Source organism: Camelus bactrianus, chromosome 16, assembly GCF_048773025.1.
Source record: "Camelus bactrianus isolate YW-2024 breed Bactrian camel chromosome 16, ASM4877302v1, whole genome shotgun sequence".
NCBI lineage: Eukaryota > Metazoa > Chordata > Mammalia > Artiodactyla > Camelidae > Camelus > Camelus bactrianus.
Window position 1 is genome coordinate 59,921,924 of NC_133554.1, and position 22,923 is coordinate 59,944,846.

Below are 22,923 nucleotides of genomic sequence, written 5' to 3' on the forward strand. Positions count from 1 at the left end.
CTTCAGAACACTTGGACGTTTAGATTCTGATCTCTCAGTAATAGACAGACATCGTCAGTCTCAAGTTCCCCGTGACCTAAACACCGGGCAGCTCTTGTCGCGGCCCCGGCACAGACGCCCCGGCATCTGGAAGTGGAAGCCCTCGGGTCTCCCGGCGGAGCTCCTAGTTCCTCCTTTAAAGCCCCTGGAGGTGGGGGTGTTTCAGAGTCAAGACCTCTTCATCCCCAGGCAGGTCGTGGGTTCCTCGGCTGTGTGGCCTCCGCCCTCCGTGGAGTCCAGGCGGCGCCCACAGCTGACACAGGCGCCCTCCTACAGAGCACGTGGCCAGAGCCACAGCGGGAGGGGAGCGCACACTGTAGGCTGACCCGTGTCAGCTCAGCCAGGCTTTGCTGCCAAAGAAGATCCCAGCCCCTCTTCTCAGAGCTTCTGGATTGTGCAGTTGTGGGTGCGGGACTCCGAGCCTTCATCACCTGTTGAAATAAACGGTGAGAGGAACTAAGATATGCAAATGTCTTAAATATTGTTTTTTAAGATTAGAAAAACCCATATTTATCCAAACCATTAGTCAAATACTTGGTTTTTGTTGAGGGGAGGGGAGATGGTGGAGGAGCTCCCAGCTCACTAGGAAGGGGCAGACTGGGAGCGCAGGCTCCGGGGGCTACGGGATGAGGCCCCAGGCCTGCAGACCGGTGGGGTGGGCTGTCACTCCTGAGACCCCCGATGGCTGCCTTCTGACCTGAGGGTGACGCCGGGGAGGAAGCCTGCCACTGGTCACTGAGGCCAGAGGTTGGAGGGGCTCTGGACCGGGAGGTGCAGTTCGGAGGATCAGCCAACGTGGCACGTGTGGGGGACTGCTGGTCACCGGGGAGGGGGCCCGGCACAGCCCTGCCGGCTGCATGGTGATTGTTGCACACAGACTGGAGCCAGAGTGATGCTTGTGACTCAGACGTGTGTGTTTTCATTTGCATGTGGACATGTAGACGTGAACTGAGCAGTGAAACACCCTGTCACCTGTCGAATGGGCCTTTGGAAGATACTGTGAGTGGTCTGTCATCGTAGAGAGAGAGGCTCTTTACTGACTCTGGTGCGTTTTGCCTTTAGTAGTCTGAGAGCAGGTTTCGTAGTTCCTTTCTCGCTCTTACTGGTCTACCTAGTGGCAGCCCTCCACAGAAGGTCCCTCTAGTCTGATGGAGGTGGGAGGGCTGCCCGTGACCCAGGCTTCTCAGAGTGGCTGTGACCTGTCCTCCCGCTCAGCAACTCTGGGGAGGGTCCTGAGCACCAGAGGTCGTTCTTATGGCAGCCAGGGCCGAGGCCCGCTGCCTAAGAACCAGCCTGCGATGCTGAACTGAGAAAATGACACGTGGCCTTTAGGGAGGGAGGGGCGTGGGCTCCGGGTCTTCTGAAAGCTGTGCTCTTAAAGGTGGTGTTTTCCCAGCATGACCCAAAGGTGCAGAGAGCCGTGGGGCTGGTGGGCGAGGCCTGTCTTCCCAGCCTGCCCTGCGGTGCCGTCTGCTCCGATCAGCGCCTTGTGAACAGGAGGATCGAGGTGGGGTTGCTTGGCGTTTGTCAGGAGAAGAGCCTCTGTGATGTCTGCCTGCCTGTGCGGGAGCCCGGGGGGGTGGGTGGCCGCGCCCTGCCCTGCCGTGCCGTGCGATCTGGGGACCTCTGGGCCCTTTGGGGCGGTGGGCGTGCAGATGGGCAAGGTCGAGGAGGCTCCAGGGTGTCAGTCCGTCCGAGCCCCAGAGGGCCAGCAAGGGAATGGTGGGGGAGGTCAGGGAGGACATCGCAGAGGTGCGTGGGAGCCGGTGGAGGACACTGTGCCCGGGGACCTGGGCTGACCTGGGCAGTCCCTCTGCGCCCCGGTTTCCCCGCTGTGCCCCCACCTCCCGCTCCTCTGCTGGCACTTGGTCTCTGTCCACGTGACCTTCAGTAATCGCTCTCAGCACTCGTGTCTCTTTGGCGTCCTTCACCTGCGGTCTCCTCTCCAAGTTGCAGTGTTCACCGTTGGTGATGTAGTGAGCTCGCCATGTGTGCTGGCCAGCACGTCCTTCTCCGTCGTGTCACACTTGCCGCTCGTTACTTGTCTTGAAACGCCCTTCAGTGTCTTGGGCTGCTGTGTGCCCTTTGCTCATCACCTCCTCTGTGCAAGTGGTGTGGTGGGAGCTGCCCTCCACACCCGGGGGAGGGGTGCGCCTTGCTGTTTGCCTCGGTCTCACTTGTGATCACGCGAAGCGTTTCAGAAGGCCCTGCCCCAGGTAGGACTCTACGAGCCCCTGTCTTGAAATGGCCATCGCATTGTTTCTTGTGAGGAGAGCCTCCGTCTGTGGCTAGTGTGCCCCACAATAACGGTTGGACCCGCCTAGGCTGGCCTGTGTGCCCTGCACTTGCTGGGAGCCCTTATGGTCTGAGGGCTTCCGCTGAGGGAGCATCCGTTCCTGCCTCGGCTCTCAGTTGCAGCACTAGGGGTGGTGCTGGGGGGTCTTGTTCACAGAGAGGATGCTTGGGGGGCTCCTGGACCAGCTCGGCCACATAACTTTCCCGTGGAAAGGGAGTGGGCTTCGTGGGCGCTCCCACTGTGTTGGGGTGGGTGTGCTTGCGGCGTCTAGGGGAGAGGGGAGCCAGGTGGTGCGCAGGTCGGGTACCCACCACCAGCAACACAGGATGCTACTGAGATATCTCTCCCCTACTTGCGGTGGGGACGAGCCCTGGCCAGGCTCTCCCCACGTCCATGGGGCTGGGGTCCCTCACCCTCCAAGGAAGGCCAGCACGCATGGCCGAAATTCCCCACTGTGCTGGGTGAAGGCTGGCACTGCTGCCTGCAGGTCGGCCAAGGGCCTTTGAGACAGTTTTTCAGACGTCCTGTGGGAACTGAGAACCAAGTGACTGTGGAACCAGATTTTCTGTCCGTCATTTCCTCTCCCCCAGCAAATTCAACATTGGTTTTTTTTTCTCAGCAAGTTGGACTGCATTCTTTAGGTAGGTATGATGGCTATTTGTACTGGTGGCTGAAATAAAAGTTCTGTGGTGGTGGCCACACCCACTCCCAGGGAACTAGTGCTTTCCTGGACTCAGACTCAGGCAGGCGGGCTCAAGGCCTGAGTGTGGCTCCCCAGGCAGGGCCGTCAGGTGACGAGGTGACTCAGTGCTCTTTGTGGTCCATAGGCTTCCTGGGAGACTCAGCCAAGTGCATCCTGGGAGAAGTCATCCTAGTCTGGCATCCTGGGAGAAGTCATCCTAGTGCATCCTGGGAGAAGTCATCCTAGTCTAGCATCCTGGGAGAAGTCATCCTAGTCTAGCATCCTGGGAGATGTCTTCCTAGTCTAGCATCCTGGGAGAAGTCATCCTAGTCTAGCATCCTGGGAGAAGTCATCCTAGTGCATCCTGGGAGAAGTCATCCTAGTCTAGCATCCTGGGAGAAGTCATCCTAGTCTAGCATCCTGGGAGATGTCTTCCTAGTCTAGCATCCTGGGAGAAGTCATCCTAGTCTAGCATCCTGGGAGAAGTCATCCTAGTGCATCCTGGGAGAAGTCATCCTAGTCTGGCATCCTGGGAGAAGTCATCCTAGTCTGGCATCCTGGGAGAAGTCATCCTAGTCTGGCATCCTGGGAGAAGTCATCCTAGTCTGGCATCCTGGGAGATGTCATCCTAGTCTAGCATCCTGGGAGAAGTCATCCTAGTGCATCCTGGGAGAAGTCATCCTAGTCTAGCATCCTGGGAGAAGTCATCCTAGTCTAGCATCCTGGGAGAAGTCATCCTAGTCTAGCATCCTGGGAGATGTCTTCCTAGTCTAGCATCCTGGGAGAAGTCATCCTAGTCTAGCATCCTGGGAGATGTCATCCCAGTGCATCCTGGGAGATGTCTTCCTAGTCTAGCATCCTGGGAGAAGTCATCCTAGTCTGGCATCCTGGGAGATGTCATCCTAGTCTAGCATCCTGGGAGAAGTCATCCTAGTCTGGCATCCTGGGAGAAGTCATCCTAGTCTGGCATCCTGGGAGAAGTCATCCTAGTCTGGCATCCTGGGAGAAGTCATCCTAGTCTGGCATCCTGGGAGAAGTCATCCTAGTCTGGCATCCTGGGAGAAGTCATCCTAGTCTAGCATCCTGGGAGATGTCTTCCTAGTCTAGCATCCTGGGAGAAGTCATCCTAGTCTAGCATCCTGGGAGATGTCTTCCTAGTCTAGCATCCTGGGAGAAGTCATCCTAGTCTAGCATCCTGGGAGATGTCATCCCAGTGCATCCTGGGAGATGTCTTCCTAGTCTAGCATCCTGGGAGAAGTCATCCTAGTCTAGCATCCTGGGAGAAGTCATCCTAGTGCATCCTGGGAGAAGTCATCCTAGTCTGGCATCCTGGGAGAAGTCATCCTAGTCTGGCATCCTGGGAGAAGTCATCCTAGTGTAGCATCCTGGGAGAAGTCATCCTAGTGTGGCATCCTGGGAGAAGTCATCCTAGTTTGGCATCCTGGGAGAAGTCATCCTAGTCTAGCATCCTGGGAGATGTCTTCCTAGTCTAGCATCCTGGGAGAAGTCATCCTAGTCTAGCATCCTGGGAGATGTCATCCCAGTGCATCCTGGGAGATGTCTTCCTAGTCTAGCATCCTGGGAGAAGTCATCCTAGTCTAGCATCCTGGGAGAAGTCATCCTAGTCTGGCATCCTGGGAGATGTCATCCTAGTCTAGCATCCTGGGAGAAGTCATCCTAGTCTGGCATCCTGGGAGAAGTCATCCTAGTGTAGCATCCTGGGAGAAGTCATCGTAGTCTGGCATCCTGTGAGATGTCTTCCCAGTGCATCCTGGGAGATATCCTAGTGCAACCTGGGAGATGTCTTCCTAGTGTGTCCTGAGAGATGCTGGCCCAGTGCCTTCTGGGAGACTTGGCCCAATGCAGTGATACTTCTTACGTGATGAGTTTTTTTTTAATTAGTGTAATTCATTACTTATTATAAGACATGATTTCTGTGCTGGCTGTATGATGATGTTTTTGTGGATGCTGCATGGAACACCTGGGTTCCCCTTGTCCTCTGGGCGTGTGCCCTGCAAGCCCTGTAGTGGGGACTTGGCTTTCTGAGGGTTAAGTCGTTTCTCTCCCCCGGAGGCTGCTTTGTCCTTAGGCGATTGGCGTTAGACAAATGACAAGCTGTCCAGAGAGAAGGGTATTTAAATTACATTGCTGGACTCTGGGTTGCCAAAAGGAAGCCCTCTGGGGGATCTTATATATTTGACATGCATTTGCAGTGTGTAATTGGAACCTTGAGAGAGGTTTTTGTTCAAAGCTATTGAAGAGTTTCCTTATTTTAAACCTGTTTAATCTGGAAAGAGTTGTTAGTTTTTGAGTTTTTTTTTTTCTGATAATGACTTCTTAGGAAAGTTCAGCGCAAAGACTATTTCTCTTTCATATGCCACCTTCTTGCTCCTAAGCTCTGTGATTGCTTTGCCCTGCATGGACTCAGGCTGGTCTCTCTCTTGTCTTCTGTTCTCTGGATGTCGGGGCAGGAAGCCCAGAGCACCCTTTTGCACAGAAGAGACTGGAGAAGGCCCGAGAGGTCAGGGGGCAGCCATGGGCCCTGTCCAGCAGCCGCAGAAGCAGGCCCGACCCCATCCCTTTATCCCCAGGTCAGATCTCTTACTTCCACCTTGGAATGCGTTGGAGCTGAGAGGCCCATTTTCCCATTTTTGCGTTAAAGAAACCTGTCATCTCGCTTTCTCTCCTTTTGAGCTGTTTTGCTTTCTGCAAATCAAACTCCTTCTCAGGGACCTGTGAGGCGAGGGTACTATCATCACTGCCCGTGGCTGCATGGCTGGCTCTGTTGGATCCGGTCCAGCAGCAAGGTCTCTGCTTGTTACTTCTTCACCTGCCCTTGAGCGTCAGCTGCTGCTGTCTGAGGCAGGAGTGATGGAGGGCTCACCGGAGCTTTCGGGAGAAAGACTTTGTAGACTGCCTGTGCCAAGGGCTGGGTGGGGCGCTGCTGGGCAGCTGCGACTGCATGCCACGTGGGTGGGCGGGGGCTGGCAGGGAGGCGGCCCTGGTGGGCTTGGGTCTGTCCTTCTCTGACCTGGTTCTGCGGGAGGACACAGAGAAGGCCAGCACCTTCACGCTGTGGGAGGCCAGGTAGCTCCCTAGTGTGTGGGTGTGTGCGGGTGTGTGTGGGTGCCGGGGACGAAGGTCAGGGTCTGTTGGGGGTCACCTTGCCGCACAGACCTCACAGCCCAAGTACCCCCAGTCCGTCCTCCCTCAAGGAGGGTTTAGTCCAAGTGCAGCGTGGAGCTGTGCTGACCGCCCACGAGTGAAGCTGCCTGCCCTCCTTGGGATGGAGAAGTGGAGAAGTGGGCCAGGCGGGGCTGTGCTTGTGCCTCCCTGTCTGCTGGGTTCCCTGCAGTGGATGCTGGTCAGCCCCTAGGGGTCTGTGCGCTGCTGAGGCAAGCGTCCGCTGCAGGGTCCAGGTCACAGCGCCTGCCCTTTTCCTCATGACGGGTCGGCCTCACGAGCCAGCAGGAGTGATGCCTTAGAAACCACCTCACTGTGACCCAGGGTCAGGCTCGGGGGGTGGGGCAGGAGCAGCCCCCTATGGCTCAGGACCTGGAGGTGGGCAGGTGGAGTGCAGGTGGGCTTCTCCCAGGGGGCCCTGAGCCTCTCCCCTTGTGGTAGTAGGGTGCAACGTCCACCTGAAGGATGTGGACAGGACTGGCTGTTGTCATTCATAGTTGTCTGTTTTGAAATTGATTTTGTCCAATGGCCCGATGAACTGGGACTCAGCAGTTAGCATCCAGGCCCCTCAGGCTGTAGAATTGCTGAATGGTCTCAGCCAGAGCTGTCTGGGCAGCCGCTAAAGTGACGGTTTAGAGAAGCTGTCACGGCAGTGACACCGCATTTACATGAAGCTCCTCCCCTACGGGTGTCACGGCCTATTAGCTGTGGCGTTTGCTGGGCCACGCGCGGGCTTCCCCATCAGCATAGAGTGAACGTGAATGACACCAGAAGAGTAGGAGTAACTCCAGCGAAAACAGACGAAGACCAGTTTTAAGCATTACAGATTTAGTTTAGTTCAAGTTGAGACAATTAAAAAAATCATTAATCAGATTTAACTACTTTATCTGAAACAGCTAGGGTAGTGTCCTCTTGTCTGGTTGGGCATTTCTGCATGTTCTGTGTCTTAATTGTGAGCTTTGGTTTTAGGAGGTAAACACAGAGTGACAGAGACATCCTCGCAGAAAGCTGAGCTTAGTTCCTGGGGTGCCGTGGAGACCTGGTGAGCGTCAGCGCTTTTGCTCAGGAAGGTCTGGTGCTCCCGGGGCGGTGCCAGGTAGAGAGGGCATGGGGGCTTTGCAGATGGGGGGGCGGTGCGTCCCAGGTTGTGGCCAGTGGGGGACTGGTGTGGGGTCTTGGGGCACTCTTGAGAGGGAGACCTGGAAGCCAGCTTGTGCTCTGCTGTGCTGAGGTGAGTCACTGGGCAGACTGGAGGCTGGGAGCAGCGGTGGTCCTACAGTGACTGGGGGGCTGGGGAGCCGGGGTGATGCGTCCTTTGCAGGGGCCTGGCTGCTGTGGGTGGGCCAGGCCTTGACTGGATATACGGAAACAAGGAGGAGTGGCCCTGGGATGATCACCGTGCCCTGAACTTGCCCCAGACGATGGCACGGGCCTCCGGCTGACGGGGAGGGTGAGGGAGATGGGCTGAGTTTCCAACGCTGTGGACCTTGAGGGGTCTTGGCACATCGAGTGTGGGGTGTCCTGCTGCTGTGGGGTGGAGGACGGGAGCACTTGGCAGGAGAGTGGGCTGGGTGCTTGGGGCCCTCGGCAGGTGCAGAGGAGGAACAAGGCCAGCTCCGGGTGTGGGTGACCTCCATGTCCGTTGTGGGTGGGGGTGCTCCTCGGAGCTTTGGCTGCAGGTGCCTTTCTGGTGCTGCTGATCGGGAGGAAATGTGTTCTTGAGTTCGGTCCTGGTTGAAATGCATATAATTGGTAACACGATGTGTCTTTGGGATTTTTATTTTGGAGAACATTTGTTTTGTGTAATTTTAAGTAAATTTACGTGGACATTTAAAAACGTTGTAGACGGTAATCACTGTATGTGCATAAAAGAAATGGTACGGAGTCAAATTTACTCTTTGTTGCTGTTTGTACGGAATCAGAAACCCTCAGATGCAAAGGCAGAGGGGAACTTGCATGCGACGCCCCACTCCGGCAGTCGTTTCTTTTGATTTTTGCCCGAGACTCCTTCCAGGTACATTTCTTTGGCCGTTTCTATGATGATAGTTGCGTGTGCAGGTAACGGGTGCTTCGTTTTTCTTACGTCCACACCCAAGTGTCTCTTCTCAGACTGCAGTCGCAGCAGCAGCACTGTTAAACAGAGGAGAGGGCGTGTGGAGCACGGGCCTCGTGTGCTGGGAGTGCTGGGGCCTTAGGCCAGAGGGAGGGGCTGCAGGAAGAGCTGGGGCTCTCTGTGGCCCCGGATTGCACGCCAGCTTTCCGCTGCTTCTTTTGCTCTTTGCTTAGTGGCTGATCTCCACCGTCTTGCGTGTTGACCTTCATCAGTTGGGTGCCACTGTGTCCAGTTCTGCCTGGGCATCTGACACTGCGTCCGCGCTGTGTGGTCTGGGGTGTGCGTTGTTGGGACGAGGAGGCTGTGGCCAAACGTGTGGGTGGATGCGTGCGCTCCCCCCGGCCGGCCTCCTGAGCCACGTGGACCATGTGTCTGCCGTGGATGTCGCTCCGCGGGAGCCCTGCTGTTCTGGGGCCGTGGCGCTGGGCACTGGGACGTGTGGTCCCTCCACCCCTCTGGGACCAGAGACTCGTGTTCACCTTTACTGCTTCTCTAAACACCAGTGGGAGCTGTGTGTCAGTGTTGCTGTCTGTTTTGGGACAGTAAATTGAACTTCCAACATGTTTTTGCAGAAAATTTCATTGAGTGTGACTTAAGAAAACATGAATACTCTCCCTTTGAATTGCACGGTAAAACTTTTCTGAAGGTCTTTCCTGTTACATTTCCCTATTATCATTTTAAGAGGCTTTTAAAAATTGTTTTGTTTATTTATAAAATTAATTAAATTCCCTTATACTCTCTGAACCCTGTACATGAATGTTGCACATTTTATTTTCTTTTTAAGTGATTTACATGCCTCTAATGAGCAAACCCTTCCCCAGTGCTTGAAATACATGGATCTAATAAATTTAATAGTTAAATACAGTACAGGTTCAGCTCCTTTAAACATTAAGTACTCTTATGCCATGTGTTTTAAAATTCTCCTGTCTTTGTATCAGAAATTACATATGTAATATGAAAAACTCAGACATTTAAAATGGAACCAGAGGGACGATCCACATGTATGTCAAATTACCTTAAATATTACAACTGTTGTAGATAGTTAAACATATCTGGGTTATTCCTAAAGTTAGCTGGCTTCACTTTATCACCCTGATTCTCAGCCCTGCAGCCCAGCGAGGTCACAGGTCACAGGCACACTCTGAGCAGAGCTGACACCTGTGTAGCAGGGTCTCCTCTCCCCCGAGTTGGGTATCTGCTTTTTTGGAGTTAGAAGCCCATATACTGTTTGTGGTCCCCTTGACGGGAGACTCTGGGGGCTGGTGTCCTCTGAGTCTGCAGGTGACCCAGGTGAGGGAGCCCCTCCTCCTGCCCCTATGCCACGCCGGCCCCTTTCCTGGCTGCGTGGCATCTGCGTCCCTTTGGTGGGCCCGGCAGGCACATCCGTGCTGTTCTGTAGGAACCGTCACCAACTCCTGTAATGTGGGGGCAACTTTGAAAAAGCATTTTCACCTGAGTTGAGCTGATGGACTCCTGGGTTCCTTCCAGATGTCCTTTCTGACGAGGTCGTGAGTTTTAAGTGACTAGGGGAGGTGGGGCACCACGCGTGCCTCCCGTCTGCCTCTGCCTGGGCAGAGGGCCGAGCGGTCATGTTCCAGCAGCTGCAGCTTCTCTGAAGCCACGTGTGCTGCCTCCAGGCCCCACTCATAGTCTCTGTCTCCTGTGTCCAGTTGTCCCCGTGATCCTGAAGGCGCTGACCTACGAGGAGAAGCGGGGCGCCTGCAGCGTGGGCGCCAACGTCAGGGACGCCGCCTGCTATGTGTGCTGGGCCTTCGCACGTGCCTACGAGCCTCAGGAGCTGAAGCCCTTTGTGGCCGCGATTTCCAGGTAAAGTCTGATACACGGTTCTCTGATCTCTGTGGACTAGTGACAGCATCGTGGGATTACAATCTCCTGCCTCCTGAGATCGGAAAGATACATCCTTTGCTTCCCTGGAGGGAGCAGCGTGGCCGGCTGAGCGCCCTGCCCTGGGCCCCCAGGAGCGTGAGGGTTCAGTTGGTGTTCGCTCTGCTCTGCCTCCTGGGCTGAGGGACTTCCAGTGACTTAATGGGAGGTCGGGTCTCCTCTTTGCTTGTAGATTCAGTAGCCGGAGGCGGGGTTTGCTGAGCACGCTGCAGCCTCCGGGCCAGTCATGGTGCGTGGCACTCACCCGGCGACTTCTACCGGGGAGTGGCTTTCAGCATTGTGCTCAGGTCCTGGGAGCTGCCTCCCACAAGGGAGACGCCCTAAAAAGAACGGGAGACCCCCAGGTCTTAACCTGCCGCACGGCAACCCTGTCGTGGAAGCCCTTGCCGCCTCGGCTGGGCGTGCTGGTTCCCCCACTGCATGCGGCCCGGAGCGTGAGCAGCCTGTGGAGGGCGTCTCTGGGGTCAGAAGAGGGGCCTCGGGCCTCGTGGCCAGCTGGTATCTCCCAATCTCGAATCAAGGTGAAGCCCGCAGAGCAGCCCGAGGACTCTGATCCCTGCTCAAGGAGATAAAGTGCTTCTGCGGAAGTTGTAAAAGCACCTGCCTCCTCCTGGCCTTGTCCACCCTTGGGAGGGAGGGTGGAGCGGGAGGGCAGTGGGCTGTGGGGTTGCCCAGGGCCCTGCGCTCGGTGCGCCCCCTGCCCACCCATGCTCTGCCCATGCGATGTGGTTTGGCTCCGCATGGCGCCGGGGAAGCCGCTGGCTGCCCGCTGCCCGCAGGTTCCGCTCCTCGACTTTGGGAAGTTACTCCTGCAGCTGGGAGGCGGCAGCAAGCGCTGTTCCCGCTGCTCACGGTCTCAGGATGAGGGGCCTTTGTTTCTCACTTTACGTTTTTCCTTCTTTCCTTTACGACAGGACACGTGTGTCGACATCCTGTCGCGCGTTTAGTTAGCTGAGTCTCGGTGTTTTTCTTAATTGGTGTTTCTTTTTTTCGATGCTTTACTCATATTCCTTTCTCATGTATGTCTTCATATATGGGAAATTCTAAATCATTGCCTGAATTTTTTTGACCTGGAAACTTTTCAGAGAATTTTTAAGGTTTATTTTAAATGGAGGTACTGGGGACTGAGCCCAGGAGGCGTGTGAGCCTAGCACGCGCTCTCCCCGCGAGCTGTGCCCCCCCCCCCCGCCCCCGGTAAAAGTCTCCAGGTTGGTGCTCTTGGTTCTGCTCCCCCATCAGTGCTGTGAGGGGCCAGGGCTCCGAGGACGCTGTCCAGAGCCTTGTGGCTGGCGGTGCCGGGCCAGGCCCAGCTCTGCGCCTGCGGCGCTGCCTCTCCCGGGCCGTGGGCGGTTTGGGGAGATGGGGCTCCTGATGGTCGTTCCCACCTGGGAGCAGAAGCGATCCTGATGGACGCCCTTTCAGTTTGGTGCTTGTGGCCGAGAGCTCTGAGGTCGCAGGGGTCTGCGCCTTTCCTTTCTCCACAGCTCTCCTCGTCCAGCCCAGCCGGAGGGGCAGGGCCGAAGGCTGGGGGGTCGGCAGAGACCTCTGGAGCTGGGCAGGGGGGCAGGCGGCCACCCCACGCCGCCTCTGCTTGGGCAGCAGCGTCTCGTCCCTGTGGGTGTGAGCCTCTGTCACAAGACCGTGTCGCCAGCCTGGGGAGAAGCAATGGTGTGGGCGTCCCTGCTGGTGCACGGCCTGGAGAGCGAGTTCTCGTGCAGGTTCTGGGCTCGGGGGGCCGCTCTTCCAGCTGCAGGCAGGAACAGGGCAACGCGGATCCCACCAGTGACTTTGCAAAGGGAGGTGTCAATCCGGGAGGAAAATCGCAGATAAATGTGAAGCGTGGCCCCTGGAGGTGTGGTGGGAAGGTCCACGTGGGCCGCTGCCTGCGAGGGGCCTTCCCCAGACTCCCACGCTTTTCATGGAGATGGCCGGGGCTCTGGCACGTCTTCAGGGGAGGAAGGGCCCCACACTGAGAGAGCTGGCTCCCATGGGAGAGGGCTTGGACGAGACCAGTGACTGTGCGGCCCCAGTGAACCGGGAGGTGGTGGGCGGGGTGGGGGACGGGACTCACTGAAGAAACGGTGCTGAGTGGAGGGACAGAGCAGCTGCGGGTGCTGGTGACCCGCACCTGTCCGTCCGCAGCAGCTCGTTTGGTTCACTTGGGTCCTTTGATCTCAGGGGAGGTTGGCTCCCTGGACTTCCTGGGCATGCCCTGGTGAGCGCCAGTGAGTTCACACACGCTGGAACCCCCATCTGGTGGGGGAGCCCAGGCTCCTGCTCAGCTTTCCTGATTTCTGCTAATGAAGCCTGGAGTTTGTGCCTTGTGGAGTTTCTGCTCAGGAAGGCCCTCCTTTCCCTTGCCCCTGCGCCTGCCCCAGGACCGGATCAGCCGGTGCCCTTTGGAGCTGTGCCCGGCAGCTTCTCCGTCCCGTTTGGCAGGTTCTGAGGGAGGCTGTGCTCCAGCCTCCCTGGCCGTCTGGGCTGCAGGCGGTGGGTGGGTGGGTGAGGGTGAGTCACAGTGCCAGGTGAGCCAGCCTTGCCCGGAGTATCGGTTGGGGTGTGGCCTGCGAGGTCTGCCTTCCGTGCTTTATAATAAGTGACCACATTTTAATTGTCAGCTTTTAAGCCCATTAATTCTGGCACATGATAAAATCTTGGTATCTTTATACTTTCACAAACTCCTCAGTTGATCCTGCAGAAGTAGACAGTTGAGGTCACCTGTAATTCTGTAAGTGGACAGAAGCGTCCACGGGGAGCAGGAGGGCGGTAGTGATGGTGAGGAGGCAGGACCGGCCGGCTGCCCGCCTTTCCCGGAGGGACCTGGAGGATGTCCTCTCACCTCACCGTGTGGGTGTGTGCACCTCCCTGTTTCGTAAATACCAGAAAGGAAGTTTGGGGTAAATTTAATCGTGGTTTAGGTTAGTGTCAGTTGACCTTGAAAGCCTGTTTTTCCCAAGAGTTCTGCGCGAGGTGATGGGACAGTTACTTTGTGGAAGGGGCTTCCTGAGAGGCCAGGTGTAATTAGGAACAATGAGACACAGAGGTGAAGCAGTCAAGAGTGGTTGTGTGTTGTCTAGAAAATGCCTCTCACTGGTAATCAGGAGCTAATTTGCAAGAAGAAGAGGGAAAAAAAACGCCCTGTTGCCAGTGTGTGTGTGGTGTTGCCTTCTAGTGATTTCCTCACCTGAAACTCTGCTGTAAGCGAGCTCCTGTTGACATCAGCCCTGCGGGGCCCCTCCCTCGCCGGGGGCTGTGCCCGCCTGGGCCTCGCGGAGCGAGCCCAACCAGCAGGGCCGCGTGGGCAGCGCCTGGGGATTGGCTCCCAGATCGCTTCCTTGAGGGCAAGGTTGTCCTGAAAAATCAGGAAGTGGCAGGCATTGCTCAGAGCTATGTCTTGTTCCCACTCGGTGTTTCTTGATGGCACACTTGAGAGGGAAGATGACCTTTCTGTTTTCCAAGGAGAGTTAAGTGGCGGTTCCTGACCAGAAGGCCCCCCCGCCTGCCCACCTGGTCAGTGTCCCACCGGCTTCCCTCTCAGCTCTGCTGTGACTTCAGAGTGTCTCAGCATCGTGCCAGCTGGTGTGGCCTTGATGCTCATGACTTAGGGGAGGAAATTCAGCCACAGGTGGTTCTTACTCCAGAAACAATGTGATCTGCAACTTTCAAGCAACGTGGCTGGGTAATAAATTATTAGTCTGATATTTTACAAAGTTGTTGACTTTGAAAAGACAGGATTACTGTCGCTGAAGATAAAAACAGTGAATCTTGTTTTCTGTTGCTATAAAATATTACACAAACTGACAAATACAGACTTCGGGGTGAGATCTGCTCTTTGTTGAACCTGCTGAAAGCCAGGTGCCTGCAGCTCGGAGCAGGTCCAGGCACGCAGCTCCCTGACTCGGACAGGAAAGAAAGTCCCTTTCTGTTTGACACAGACCATCTCTCTGTGTTGGGAAATCCTGGTGCAGTATCGCCTGAGTTCCTGCAGCGAAAGCAGACAGGCAGACACCTGAGAGCTCCAGCCCCGAGAGCTGTGGTGTGGCTGGCATGGTCGCCGCTGGTCTGTAGCGAAATGAAAGCATGTGACTCAGGCTCAGCCCCGTCCCGCGGAGGAAAGCTTCCCAGCACACGGGGGACACTCATGTTTATAGTTAACCAGTATTGTCATGCTTGCTTTTATCTGAAACATACTGGTATTTCTAGATAAGCCAGTTTTGTTCTGAAAGTGAGATTAAAATAACTTTTTTTTTTTTTTTTACTGAATCCAAATAAAAACATTATTAAAAACCTGTCACATTCATAGGTGTATACACAGTGGATTTGTTGCATTAACTTGAGTCTCTATTTGATTGAGAGCTGTGCTTTTTAAGTGGTTTTGTTATCTTTGTCCTACTGTGTCCTGTGAAGTTTGGTAAAATACGCATAAAGCAGTAAATATTTCAAGCCGTTCACTCATGACTACAAGAGCAGCCTGACTAAGGTGCAGGGCCCATGGGTGGTGCCCTGTGATCAGTCCCTTTCCTGTGCGTGTCCAAGTCAGGTGGCCTCACCCCAAGGTCCCTGCGAGCCGGGGTGTGTCCACATGCCCAGAGGCAGGTTGGGCGCTCCATCGCGGTGATGTATGCTCAGTGTCACTCTGGGGCTCCCACGATGCCATCTCTGGCGGCCCTTGCTGGGTGGCCAGTGGCCACAAGAACTGAGGGGTATGGGCTGAGCCTAACCTCACCACGGGGGCAGGTCCTGCAGACCCCCGAGGCTGAACAGAGAGGTGCCTGCGGGCGCACATGGCATGGCTTGCGTTATCCTGTGACGGGCCTCACTGTGGGTGCTGAATGTTTGTGGGTCCCTCTGGTAACTCACGGTGCCTGTTGGGGGCGGCACAGACGCCAGGACGTGTGGAAAAGAAGGCGGTGGATGGAGCCCCTGCCCTGTGGGGCCTCCTGTGGTTTTCGGGGAGGACTGGGAGGGCAGTGACAATCACATGGCAAAGCTGGGGAGGGCCCCACAACACAGGCGTTCGCTAATGTTCTGGCTCAGTCATGGCGTCAACGTGTGGACTTGAAGCCACGCCGTCTCCATTCGTTCTGACCTGTGCTGCGCGTGGACGTGGGCTTGGCTTCGTGGCCTTGGCCACGCTGGGAAGAGCAGGGCCGCGACTCAGCTCTGCTAGCCCGGGGCAGGGCCACAGTGTCCGTGGCCGAGGGGCCTGGGGGCCGGGGCTCAAGATCGGGCTGAAGAGTTGTTTAAACCGATGCCTAAGTTCGCAGTGACCCTGAAGGGGTTGTGGCCAGCCTCTAGGATGGTAGGTGATTTAAATTTCTTCTCTATATTTGTTCCAGTCTCTCCTCATTAATCATTGTTCCATAATTTAAAAACTGTAATTTAGACCAAACAGATTAACTGGAAATTTCAAGAATTCAGTGTGAACTGTGAAATTTTGGTAGTATTGGCTGGACCCAGAGTCAGTGAAGATACGTGTCTACCCTTTTCTTACATCAGATTTAAAGGGAAGCGGAAATTCTTGGTTCGTGTCTTTTCCTCGAATACGTATGATCTTACGGATGGAAAAATAGGCTCTGATCGATGTGTAAGCGTCACGCTTACAGCTCCACCAGCTGTGAGAATGTACTTAGAAGAAACACCAAGTGTGTTTTTGCTAAGAGCAGTAGTTACACAATTTCTAGTTCTGGAAAGATCACAGTGGTAGGCGTCCTGCTCGGCTTAATGATTTCTGAGATTTTGTTAACGAAAGCCGTTGTGGTGTTGAAATGGAACCGATTAATCTTTAAATCATCCTGCGACAGTCGCGTATTTCCTTTAGTGTGGAGCACTTTCTGAAATCTCTTTGGCCATAGTTTGTAGTTTGATAAAGACCTGAGAGAGGGTCAGGGAGTAATTTTCTGTAAATACAGTTTTGCCGATATTACTTTCAGCTCCAGCTCGTAAAAGGAGCCGTGACAGAAGAGGGTCCCAGACACTAACACTGGATCTTTAAAAAATCTTCAGATATTTAGTTGGTTTTCAAAAAATCCTTTACGTTTGATTCACCTTTAGACTCAAAGAATTTCCAAAATGGTGGAGAAGTTCCCTTAAAACCCTTCACCAGCTCCCCGACTGTTGGCCTCTCAGACGAGACTGCGAGGGGCAGGGGTCGGACCACGGCAGCTGCTCGGCCCTGCGCGCTCGGGGTTGCACTGGGGCGCGTCCCAGGTGACCGCGGGCCACGTTGGCCTTGATCGCCAGGTCGAGGTCTGGACATGTTTTCTTTAACAGATAATAAGTGTTCGGGGTGCCCTGACACCGTGCAGCCATCCAGTTTTCCCGCGCAGCGCCTGTCGGGCCCCGCGCGAGGCCGCAGCCCCTCCGAGCTTCTCCCACGGGGAGAAGTGTCCGTTTAGCCGTTCCCTTCCATCAGTGCAGACTCGGGGATGTTCCTCTTGCTACTGGGTGTCATCGATGGTTATTTTTTTGCTCCGGTCGCTCTGCCTTTGGCTGTCGGGCTGTTTCAGGTTGGCTCCCGTGTCTTTTTAATGCTGTTTCAGTTCCAGCACCACACGCCCGGTTTATCTTCCTTTCCCCTCTGCCCTGGCCCTGGAGGCAGCCACTTCCAGGAGGCTGTGTTCCTCTCAGCGGAGAAAAGTAGTTAGGATCCAAGACCTGGATTCCATTCACACTCCGTATCCACTGCACCCGCGCGTCCGTGTTGACGCCCTCCTGGCCGTATGGACACGCTCCTGCCCATGTGGACACCCTTCTGGCCGTGTGGACGCACTCATGCCCGTGTGGAGGCCCTCCTCCCATCCATGTGGACACCTGCGCTGCAGCCTAGTGCCTGTGGGGGGTGTTCAGAGCTGCTAACCCTCCCCATGAGCAGCACAGCAGCCCCCGGAGGAGAGTTCCCATCCCCGGCCGCCACCTGTGGTGTCTGTCACGCAAGCGCGTTCCCTCTGCCATCCTGGGGCCCACTTCCTGGTAGTCTCTTTAATTTGCCTACGGGGAAATTCAGCCTTGTTGTGGATGGTTGTGTGGATTTGACGGTTTCGTAGACCTGGGGTCCACACCTTCAGTACCGAACCCCCAGAATCCTCCTTTCACCCTTTGTGGTCAGCCACCCCCAAGCCCTGGCCACCACCAGGCTGCTTTTGATCCCAGAGCATCGCCGTCTCTACGGCATCTGGGAGCAGGCGCCACATGCTGGCTGCCTTCACCTGGCACGCTGCATGTGAGCTGGTCCACGTGTCCACGCAGATCAGTGGCTCGCTGGTTCTCACCGTCCGGGAGCATCTCAGCATTTGGGCGGGGGCGGAGGGGACGCATCTCACCTGGGTCTTGCTGGGCTGGAACCAGGGTGTCCTGGCCTGGCTTCTTCCAGGGGCCCCAGGGGAGAGTCCCATTTCTCCCTTTTCCAGTGTCTGGAGGCGCCGCCACGTTCCTTGGCCAGTGGCCCTTCCTGCAGCTCCACAGCTGGCAGCTTCCGCTGAGTCCTCCTCGAGCTGCTGCTCTGGGTCTCTCGCGCCCCCTGCCCCCACTTCCCAGGGCATTTGTGCCCGCAGCACTTGACCAGGGTGATCTCATGACCTTAGCTGCGTCTGCCTCTTAACTTCTTTTGCAAGGTTGTGCAATGCGGTCACTGGTTCGGGGGCTTAGCGCCTGGACGACTTTGGAGGGGGCATCAGTCTGCCCGACAGACAGGATACGGCTGGGGGAGCTGGAGGGTGTGGATGTGACAGTGGAGTGTCCCGGGGTCTGGGGTCTGCTGGGAGGAAGGGCTCAGGCTGCAGAGGCGGGAGCGCAGCATCCCTTCCAGGTGACCCCTGTGTGTCTGAGGTGCCCCTTGGCGAACGTTTCCTCTGTGGGCTGATAGATGCAGAAGGGCAGGGCACACTCGGGCCCAGCGCTGCGTCTCCGCTGTTCTGTTGTCGCCTGGGCCTCTCTGGTTTATCGCCAGCAACAGAGGGGGATGGCCCAGGAGGGGGTCGACGAGGCTGGTGAGCAGTGTGGCTGGGGACCCCTTCTTCCTGGGCGTGGTTGTGGTTTGGCCTTGGTGGGGCGGCGGGGGCCTCAGCTGCTTTCTCTGCCTGGCCAGCCGCCTCTGGGCAGGTGTGGGGTGGGCGCTCCTGCTGGTCTCCTGGGCTCCACTGGCCGCCCGCATGCTTCTCCCTTCGTGTTGGATGTCCTTCCCTGATGTGGCCGCCCTTGTCTACTGGGCGCTGCTTCCGTCCGAGCCCCCAGAGCGCCTGAGATGGTCCTGTCCTGCAAGACCTGAGGACCTGGCTGGCCCTGTGGTGTGCCTCCCATGGTCCCCCGCGCCGAACTGCTCACGGCTCGCCCTGCGTGTCCAGCGCGTGGAAGGGGCCGTGGGTTCCACATCCAGGGCCTGTGTGGATTTCCACGAATTAATCGCCTTCTCTCTTTCTCACAGCGCTCTGGTCCTTGCCACCGTGTTTGACCGAAACGTGAACTGCAGGAGAGCAGCCTCTGTAAGTTTTTGTGTTTGTTCCTTTCCTTGAGGGTGTGAGTGGCTCCCCGGGGAGGGGGGGGTGGGCCCCAGGGAGGGGTGTGGTCTGCAGCCTGTGAAGGGCAGGTCAGGTTGAGTTCCCCCTCCCAGCGAGGATGCAGAGGAGTCCAGAGCGGTCAGATTGAAGGCCCCACATGGGCTGTGAGGACAGCTGGCCCACCCACACAGCAGGAGGGGCAGCCCCAGCTTGACAGACAGGCCTCGCCTTGCCCACAGACGTGAAGGCTGAAAGCAGGTTTCCAGGTGCCCAGAGAGGAGCGGACGCACGCTTTTAGGGTTTGGTGGTGGAAGGTGGGGGAGGCGGCTGACCTCTCAGGCCCTGGGCGTCCGGGTAGAAGTTGTGTGAGTGAGTGAGACGGGAGTGGGTCTCTGTTAGAGGAAACTGAAAAATTAATTGCTTTCTGATCACTTGTCGAACTGCATTTACGATTTGTGTACTCTTCTGTGTGTCTTGTAAAAAATGAGTGGCAAAAGGAGGTTCTGAGGTGTCAGTGGGTGGGTGCAGCTCAGAAGTCTGGCCGTGAAGAGGTGCTGTGGATTGTGTGCCTGGCTAGGTCAGAGGTCATGGATTCGGTGGCAGACGTGATGTCAGGACACACAGGTGCGCTCAGACCGCTGAGGTGGGACGTGGGGCATCAGTGTCATGTTGGGTGGGCCCCAGGGCCTTGCTGCCCAGAGGGAAGGGCGGACAGCACAGGCTGGGAGGGCTGGGGGGCCGTGGCTGACAGCTGGCCTGTGTGAGCGGTTAGTGAGGTCAGCTGCAGGGGATCCCAGCACAAGGGGCCGAGACTGTGGGCCCTTGTCTCCCTCCTCCGTGAGGGGAGCCCGACCTGGACGGCAGCATCGTGGTCACCACTGCGTCTTGGCCCCGCCATCCTCAGGCCGGTTGGGTACTCCTGCTCGACACGCTTCCCGGGGCCCCAGCACCGCCTGTGGAACATGGACCCCCAGATCCCGGCCCTCTCATGTGGACCCTCGTGTCCTGGTCCCCGAGCGTGTGTGTGCGTGTCTGATCTGCTCACAGGCTCCCGTCATCGGGCCTGAGGAAGAGCTCACTTACCTTCCACTCCCGGAGCCTTCGTGTCTCTCTGGCTGAGCTGCCCTGCAGCTCCTGGGCCTGCTCTCTGTGTCGGGGGACAGCAGTCAGTCTCTCTAGGCTTTTTGTGAATACTGCCTCGCGGGCTTAGGAAGTTTTGCTGGTTTGTTGGGAGTTTTTTTTTTTGTCTTGAGTGGGTGTGAGATTTGGAGACGGTCGTGTGGTTTCTGTCCTTTATTCTGCTGATGCTGTGTATCGTGTTAATTGGTTTTCAGACACTCAGCCAACCGACTAACCCTAACCCTACCTGACGGTGGTGTAACTTACAATCTGTTTCTGCTTCGGTTGCTCTGACGAGGTGTGAGGGGGTGTCTCTGATGGCTGGTGACCGGAGCGTCTTCTCGTGTGATGTGCACCACTGTGTCCTCTTCGGTGAAATGTGTGTGGTTGTCGGAGAGGGGACATCTCACCCCTTCCTTCTTGAGTTCTTTCAGCGGGTCTAACAATTAAATTGACACGAGACAGGTTAGCAGGAGAAAAAACGCAGTCAATTTAACTTGTACACCCAGAGGTCTCTTAAGAGTGGGACCCCCGCGGCAACCAGAGCAGGCTGTTCACGTGCAACTTTTAGAGAAAGAAGCAGTTGTTTCTGAAGGCTTACGGAAGCGGCTGAGGGAGAAGTGCGCAGGTGTGTCTCCCTCACTGGCAGGAGGAACCGGGAGGGGACCTTCACGTGGGAGGCTGCTTCCTGCTCTCGGGGGGGTGTGGGGCGCAGTGTCCCTGGTGCCGCCCCCGCCCTGGCTCACGCGGGCGCCGTCCTTTCTCTACGCGGCGAGTGGTCGGACACCGTGCTTTCCGGCCGGGGGCCTGCGGGCTGCCTGCTCGCCTCTTGCGGGGCCTTTCCTGGGGCAGGACTGTGAGCTCCGAGGAGGCAGTGGGCAGACTTGGTCTTGTGGGCCCTGTTTGTGTCGGGCCCAGGGTTCTTTGTGCGGCCCTCGATCCTGAAGCCTTCGCCCTGTTCTGCCCTGCGCCCCTGACGTGTGTCTGTCCCTCCGTCTCGGCCCCCACGTCCTCCGGGCCTTCTTGCCGTGGCGTCGGGTCGTCTTCCAGGGCTTGTGCTTTGTGCTGCCTTCCGCCTTCACGCCGTCACCGGAACAGTAAATACGTTCAAGTGTTGCGTGCTGTGTAAGCTGACACTGTGTCTTCTCCGTTGCCTTTTGCTGGTCTCGTTTCTGAGTTTACTGCGGAAGTTGCAGAACAGCACATGGCAGGGCTGGGTGTCCGGTTGTCCCTGGAACCGGCCAGGCATGTCGGGTGCACCGTTAAATGTCACGTGGGGTCTTCATGCTCCAGTTTCTTGATGCCCCGTGAGCACCTGCACGTGCTCCTCCCGGCTCCCACGGGTGAGTGGTGAACCGTGCTGACATGAACGTCCTGGGGGTTATGACCTTGCTCCCGGGAAGCTCCTGCCCGTCCTCTTGGGCCTGGCTCCCACCCTAGGCGATGGGGCTGCGCCTGCAGGCACAGTCATCCCCCCACCCCGTGCTCCCTGGAGCAGCCGCAGCGCTGACCTCCACACTCTGACCTGGCCCGGAGACACTCTTGGTGACAAGGTCGTGTCCTGTGTGCCGCTCGCCCCACTCACTAGGTAGCTGGCGGCTCGCTGTGCTGGCTCTGGCTGCTCAGGTGGGGCTGTGTCAGAGGCAAGAAGTCCACCCGAGGGCACCTCACTCTCAGTTCGTGCTTTGACCTTCTGAAAGCCGTGCTGCGGCCTCTGAGTGGCACGTGGAGCGTCCTGGGCAAGGTGGCACGTGGAGGAGACCTGGTGTTCATGCGTCATCGTCCTGCAAGCTGTTGTCACAGACCCGCAGGAAAATGGGTCTTGGGCTTTTAGTTAACCGAGCAGACTGGCGCTATTCCTGTTTTTAATCCAGGGCTTTGAATGAGGCGTTAGTGTGAAGCTTGTTGTTTGCAGCTAAAGGCCGTTTTTCAGGATCGTCTGATTTATAAACTTGAGTTCATAGGGTGTGGTTTTAAAGGCCACTGGGACATGAAAGCAGAAAGAGGAGCCACCCTGGAGGCTCAGGTTGGTCAGCTGTGAAGACCTTTCTTTAGAAGGCATGGCCGTGGTAACTTGTCCCACCCTGGCCTTGCTGTGCGTCCACCTGTGACGTCCGGCACGCGCACACCTAACCCCCACCCTGTCTGTGTTCTCTCCTGCAGGCCGCCTTCCAGGAGAACGTGGGGAGACAGGTACGCCCGCTTGTTTAAGTCTTCTTCCTAAAACTCCCTGTGCCCGCGGAGGTGGAAGTGCTAAGGCTACCAACGTGGGTAACAACCTACCGAGAATGAGCTAGTGGTCCCCACGGTGACTTCCGATCACAGAGCCACTCATAGTGCCACTCTGTTGAGCGTGACACAGGTTCAGACGCTCAGTGGTTGTTCGACAGGAAACTCGGACGTGTGAGTAAATTTCATGTGCGTCAGAAGCCAGTGCCGTCTGCGTTGCCGACGGCCTGGAGGGGGTGGCGGAGGAGCCTGGCTCAGGCAGGACGTGACCCCCGCCCGCCCCCATGTGCTCAGAGCCAGCTTCCGCCTGCCGCTGTCGCCTGGCCCTGAGCCTCTCCCCGCCGGTCGTCCCCAGTCACCACGCTGTGTGACGACTACGCGGGGCCTGTGGCCTGCATGTAGCTAGTAGGCCAGTGGCAGGTCAGGTTTGTGGAGGCAGAGCTGAGGTCTCATCAGAAGGGTGCCGGGGAGGGGTCTGGGCTGGAGGGGAGTGTCACGGCATGGGAGCCAGCGATGGCTTGGGACAAGCAGGGACCGGCCTCGGGGACAGGAGTCAGGCTGCGGAGCCGCAAGGAGTTGGGCGGGAGGGCGGGCGGGCAAAGGAGCCCTCAGAGGAGCACAGGACGCTCAGACTCTCTGCCTGGCATCCGGGAGCGAGTGTGTGAGCGGGGACTGTCCCCCAGGGGCCCCGTGTCTGTTGGGGTCCTCACAGCAGGGCTGGCCTTGCTGTCCTGAACCAGGGCCTGTGTCTCTGGGTTTCCTCGTCCTTCTTGGGCTGCCAGCAGCCAGGAAGAGGGGCTGGCGCTTCTGCCGTGGCTTCCGCGGGGCTGACGTTTGGTTCACCTTGGGATGAGCTCCCGGA

At 56.9% G+C, this 22,923-nt stretch overlaps 1 protein-coding gene across 7 annotated transcripts in view; it reads left to right on the forward strand.

Annotated features, from left to right (window-relative positions):
• The window catches only part of TBCD (tubulin folding cofactor D), a 134,603-nt gene that overhangs the window by 59,340 nt on the left and 52,340 nt on the right, over positions 1-22,923 (forward strand). For all 7 annotated transcript variants that reach the window (XR_012499708.1, XR_012499709.1, XR_012499710.1 and 4 more), the window contains 3 exons: positions 9,984-10,140; positions 18,641-18,698; positions 21,996-22,025. Coding sequence is in view for 4 of the 7 variants with exons in the window: in XM_074344083.1 (XP_074200184.1) it covers positions 9,984-10,140; positions 18,641-18,698; positions 21,996-22,025 (245 nt within the window). In the remaining 3 variants the exon portion in view is untranslated. The remainder of the gene's footprint in view (positions 1-9,983; positions 10,141-18,640; positions 18,699-21,995; positions 22,026-22,923) is intronic.